This window comes from Chlorocebus sabaeus, chromosome 21 (genome assembly GCF_047675955.1).
Source record: "Chlorocebus sabaeus isolate Y175 chromosome 21, mChlSab1.0.hap1, whole genome shotgun sequence".
Lineage (NCBI taxonomy): Eukaryota > Metazoa > Chordata > Mammalia > Primates > Cercopithecidae > Chlorocebus > Chlorocebus sabaeus.
Genome location: NC_132924.1, coordinates 130078808 through 130084807, shown reverse-complemented (window position 1 = coordinate 130084807; position 6000 = coordinate 130078808). Strand labels below are relative to the sequence as shown.

The 6000-nt window shown below is 53.3% G+C and overlaps 1 protein-coding gene across 1 annotated transcript in view; it reads right to left on the bottom strand.

The window, feature by feature from the left end:
* Window positions 1-237: 237 nt before the first annotated feature.
* Window positions 238-6000, bottom strand: part of DNAJB6 (DnaJ heat shock protein family (Hsp40) member B6) — an 84386-nt gene continuing 78623 nt past the window's right edge. The window contains exon 10 of the mRNA XM_073009560.1: window positions 238-1745. Coding sequence (XP_072865661.1) covers window positions 1663-1745 — 83 coding nt within the window. The 3' untranslated portion in view covers window positions 238-1662. The remainder of the gene's footprint in view (window positions 1746-6000) is intronic.

Sequence of the window (6000 nt, the reverse complement as noted above, 5' to 3'; positions counted from 1 at the left end):
TCCACCCACCTCAGCCCCCCAAAGTGCTGGGATTACAGGCGTGAGCCACCGCGCCCTGCCAGGGGTGTTAGCTTTAAAGTCACGTTTTCACCTTACAGTGAAGAATTTCAGAAGCAAGACTTCTGCCTGCAAAACACCACTTTGTCCTTCATAATTGTAATGCTGAAGAATTGCTTTCATTTTTAATCAGTCTTAACAGTGCAACTTATTGGCACCTACAAAGGACAGCAGGCAAGCTGTATTCAATATGCTTATGTTTTATTTACGTAGGTGGCACTTAAAATACATGATGTGTTTAGGGTTGCATTGTCCACAGAAAGCATCAAATACCACTCCACTCCCCACCAAATACATGATGTGTTTAGGGTTACATTGTCCACAGAAAGCATCAAATACCACTCCACTCCCCACCAAAACCAACTCCACTCCCCACCAAAACCAAATAAACAAAGCCAACTCTTTGGCAACAGTTGTGTTAAATAACATCACAGATCACACTTGTTTCTGGCTCCCAAGCCTGGGTCACTGCTACATGGATTGCACCAGAAACTTTCTGGCTTCAACACTGCTAGATTAAAATTGCTGGCATTTTAAAATCACATCACAGCTTTCACAATGCCCTCAAGTCCAAGAGGACAAAGGAAAAAGGAACATGAACAGCAGATCCTCATGTGAAAGGGAAGGAAAGTCACTGAGAGGGGGTGGGGAGCGTGCAGGGAAGAAGTCAAGGCAGCCCTGGAATTCTAATCCGTGCTCAACAAAAACAAAAAGTGAAGAAGCAATACATCATGCAAATGAAATAATGACCGGAAGTGGGTGCATCTAGTTAGAAGTGACTTTCATAAGGAGTCAATGTTCGCGAACTGAAACATTAGTTCAACCTCCTTGTGCCGTCTCTGGGTGTTTTGCGCATGTGTAAATACCGGCCCGTTTTCCCCAGCACGGCCCTAACCCATGGACACTAGGGGAGGGTGCCGCTGAGCAAAAAATTTTGCTAACAATAATCAGCAAAAATCCGAGAAAAAAAAAATATGGAATCTAGCAAAACCTACACCATATTTGAAGTTGAATTTGGACTACCTGCAGAGGATGCAAATTAAAAGAGTAAACAGAAGGAATGATTTTACATCGGATGGGATTCACGACAGCCTTCTATTGGTGTGGCGGGATTGCTCTGAGGAAAAGGTGCAGGAGTCAATGTGTCACTTGCGATATTCTCTAAGTTACACTCCAATGAATTACTTTAATTCCAAACACTACGCCGCCACAGGAAAGAGCCTCATTTCATGAATGTTACTCAGTTAGCTGTCTGCGCCCTACTGTACTTCTAAAGCTAGAAATACTCCAGCAGCACGCGGAGTGGTTGAGCAGCCGAAAAGAATGAAGAGGATCCGGAAGCACTAGAGGAAAATGCTAGCAGATTGAGCGCTGGAGAGAAGCAGAGTCGCGGCCGCGTCCCAAAAGTCTATCCCCGCCACCCGTGCCGTCAGCCCCGTCTCCTGACCCTGCTCTGACTGATCCGTGATCGCATAATCCTGCCGAGCGAGTGTGGCCTCGAGACGGTCCTGCCCCAACGCCGCTACCTAGCGCGTGTGCACGACCGCGCGCCGAGCACGGGGGAGCGCCAGCGTCTGGGGGTGCACCGCGCGCCTCGAGTCCGGTCTAGTGATTGCCTTTGGTCGACTTCTTCTTCTTCGACTCCTCTCTCTGCTTCTGCTTCTTCCTCTTGCCACCTTCTTTGAATCCTAAGGAAACACGGCTTGTAAAACACTGTGCGGAACAGCACTGCTTCCCCAGCAAGAGCCAAACATGTTTTCTCAATATTTCCCCATGTTAAGAACAAAAGGCAACAAAACGAAGTCGTCTATCTGGGCCACACCTGCACCTCAAAACGGGAGCTGACTTTCCAAGGTGCACGTTGAGAACCGCTCACACTACCCAGAGAGCTTCGCCACCCTGCAGAGAAGCGAGGGCTCCCACCTATCCAAGCTCCGCCCGGCGGCAGAGCCAGAAGCCCACCCTGGGCAGGGCTGCGCCTCAGCCCCGGAGCCCCGCCCTGGGCTCTCCCTCAGAGCGCACACTGGGCCTGCGCAAAGCTGCGCCCCGCTGCGGGGAGGGTGTCCGCGGTCTCCTCTGCTTCCCCAGCCGGCCACAGTGCAGCCTGTCTGCAGGCAAAGCCTTGGCGTGGACTGGCCTCACGTTTGCGGGCTCTGTGCCATCCGGCGTGGGAAAGTCCCATTTCTTATTGGAGGAAAGTAACCTTTCATTTTCCTTTTGCTAAAGCCAACGGCTGACACTGAAGCTGACACTGACAGTTGAAGCGCAGGGAGAAGGACGCCCACCCTCTGAACATCTGATCCAACGTGCCAGAAATAAACACCTCTGGATTCATTTCTGCAGAAATTGTCTTGGACTCAGTGTGTGCCAACATGGGTGCAGGAAACGGGCCTGATGTTGAATTTGGCCACAATTGTCAACATGACGGGGCACAGGGAACATGGCCGGCAGCGGGCAGGGGGGGCCTGGGTCCCACACGCACGGGCCCTCGACCTGCCAGGAGAACACTCCAAAGACCCACGCAACTTCACATCGTCGCATCGTGCCTCACTGGGAGGAGCCTGCTCACAGCCCTCTCGGGGGCCTCAGGCCCTGCCCACACTCAGGACTTGCCCCAGAGAATCACAATCATAGTGGGCCGAGTGCCGGGCTCCAACCACATGCATTCCACGCCCAGCTGACGGCCGCCATGCTGACCAGCATGCCACAGGTGCAAGTCCACTGAGTGTGGCTTACGCGTGTCCTGGACCACAGTGGGGCAAACACACGTGGACTTTCAAATGTGCCGTGGCTGTCACCACTGAGCACTGCCCGGACCCCGACAGCTCTCCAAGGGAGGGGACAAGCCTGCAGATCCAGTCCACACCCACAGCCACACACCACACCACACTCGCCTGTGGCCTGTGCACTGTGGAGGCTGCCACCTTCGCAGCTTTCCACTAGAGCCGAGCGCGTCCTAACCGCCCTACGAGGGAGCAGCACAAGATGCGCATTCTGCGAACCGCCAAGCGTTCCATGCTGCGTTTTTAGGAAATGTGCCTTAAGTTACGGAAAGAAAGAAAGAACAGAGGGGCATGTGCCCCGTTGGCGGCTGCCAGGCCGCTGAGGACCTGCTTCCAAAGCAGGGAGGCGGCTCTGCGAAAACGCACAGGAAAGGAAAGGAAGCAGGAGGAAGCCAGGAGATCCCCCTCCCAAGGAGCACGCGGGGAGCCTCCCTGACTGCAGCGCGGCCTGGGCAGAGGCCGTGTCCCCCAGAGGATCCTCGTGCCCCAGGACCCGAGGGACCCCGTGGGATGGGGGCGGGGTTGGGGGGTCAGCCCGGCCTGCGGTTCCTCAGCTTCAGGAAAGCAAACTTCACCAAGCCCCCAGAACAAAGGGAGTAACAGGAGCTCCTTTAAAGCAACTGCTGCCGCTGGTCCTTTGAGTTAGGGCCGGAAAGCCTGAGGTGACCACACTGCAGTCACCCTCCTCACCCACCCTGGGGCTGCCGGGGATGGTGGGGGAGGGGCGGATCCGGCACAAAGAAACTACTTTCCGGTATTCTTCAAGCCTCCAATATTGCTGGGCGTGGTGGCTCACGCCTGTAATCCCAACACTTTGGGAGGCTGAAGCAGGGGGATCACCTGAGGTCAGGAGTTCGAGACCAGCCTGTCCAACATGGAGAAACCACATCTCTACTAAAAATACAAAAGTGAGTCAGATGTAGTGGTGGGCGCCTGTAGTCCCAGCCACTCGGGAGGTGAGGCAGGAAAATCACCAGAACTCTCGAGGCAGAGGTTGCAGTGAGCCGAGATCATGCCACTGCACTCCAGCCTGGGTGACGGAGCGAGACAGTCTCAAAAAAAAAAAGTCCAAAATTGAAGTGAGAAAAACAGAGCAGGCCCTCCTGTCACCTGAACCTCCTGCGAATCACAGACATGGCCTTGGGCACCAGCTTGCGGGCTCCAGACCTTCGTGGGACCGCCAACCTCGGGCACAGACCACAGAGGCACACTCTCCCATCAGCAACTACTTAAAAATTCGTCCTGATAGAAAAGGACTTCTGGAAACTGTTGAAAACCCTTAAGTATAAATACACAAATTAGTTTCATTAAAAAGACAAACTTCGAGCCGTTGAAAGCTGAGGGCAGGGTTAGATTCCAATCTTTAGTTGGAGCTCCGTTTTACAGCATTCTGTTCTACAGCATTCCGGGACAGGCTGCTTTCCTCAGTCAAAAAAGTAAAGGACCTGTTTTATTCTTTCTTTCATGTTCAGTCATTTTACTTTTCCTTTTTTAACAGTTACATGTTCTTGATATTCCTACAGTATGTGTGGAATTCATAAACACAAAATCTCACTCGTCCTTTCCAAAGCCTGAGTTAGGATCGGGTGGGTTCCCGGCGGTGCCTCTGTCCTCTGAACTAAGGCAGGTCGAGTGCTGAGGTTAAGGACTCCACACAGCAGCAAATGTCAGCCAGGGAACCCCACACCACGCAGCAGGGACAGGCGCTCCCCGCCGACCTGTCGCTCTGCTGACCAGGATAGGAGCACCCCCAGTACCCTGTACTCCCCAACATTCCTGCTTCCACTGACTGCACCCCGCAGACACAAGGAGGGGAAATTCTTGCAGAAGCAGTACGTTCCGTATTTTGAGGGGTGAATCTCAAGTGAGAGCTCATTTCCAGCCTAAAAAAAATCATGCCCTAGAACCGCCCAGGCCTGGGGGCTGCACACCTGGCTGTGACTCCATGAGTGGAAGCTCACTCACTCCTGGGAGCTCCAATAAGACCTACTCGATTCAGGGACCGGTCAGACGGCTGGAGGCCAAAGCAGGGGCCATCAATACTGCTGGGTGGCCGGTCTCCTCACTGCGTACTCCTTTTTCAGGAACCTTGCCCAGGACATGCCAATCCCACAAAAAGATAGTGGGATCTTCCAGGCACCCAGAGGCCTGGCCAAGAGTCATGGGTTTTCCATGACAAGGGGCTTCGGGGCAAGAGAGACCTTCAGTGACACAAAAATGCAGCAAACCAGTATCCTGACTCAGGAGCCTGTGTTATCGCTACAAAGTCGCCTGGTCAGCACACCCAGCAGGCTGGAGCTAAGGGGTCTGCACCCGTATGACCTTGTCATGCCCACACTAGCACATGCCCTTGTCTGCAGGCATGTACAGTTGCTCCGCTTTGGTGGTGCTGGTGCTCTGACCCCGATACAATGAGTGAGCCTGCAGGGGCGGAGCTTTGCTCAGCCTCTTTCTCGTCACCCACCAGCACCCTGGAGTCGGTGAGTGAGTCGCAAATGGCCTCTGCAGAGATCAAAACCACCCTGCTTTGCAATTTCACTCTAGTTCTGTCTCCAACTCTGCAGCAGCTTCCTGAATCATCCACTGAGTCAGCTCTGTCATCTCTCAATAAGAACTTAAGTAAAAGTCTCTGACATGTGCTCATTATATATTTGTATGAAGATCACATCTTTAAATCTTTGATGGTTACTTTGGTATCTTCAAGATCTCATGAAGCGATTAAAAGGAAATAAAATGAGAGGAAGAGCTCTGGGACGGAAGCTCCACAAAGAGGATCCGGGCAGAAACAAAAGCCATCACTGGCCTCTTTGCTGTAAGGATTTGTGTTGGGATTCAGCAGTCAGCCAGCTTTCCCCCTCAGAAACGGCGCATGGCAGGGAAGCCGAGGATACAAACTGGCAAAGCCGTGAGGCGGGAGAACAGCGCCTGCCTGCCCCCATCAGTCCCGCCCACAGCCACAGTCGCTGGGAGGAGGAGACCAGCCCAGTTCTGAAATACGGGTGTGGCCTCAGGCCTGTGCTGGGTGCTGTTCCAGGAGTCTCACCTCACTTTAAACATGGCTCCTCCAGGCGGCTCGCTCTCACCTCACTTTAAACATGGCTCCTCCAGGCGGCTCGCACCTGTGCACCACATTCTGGGAAATCACAAGGCCCCTCGCAGG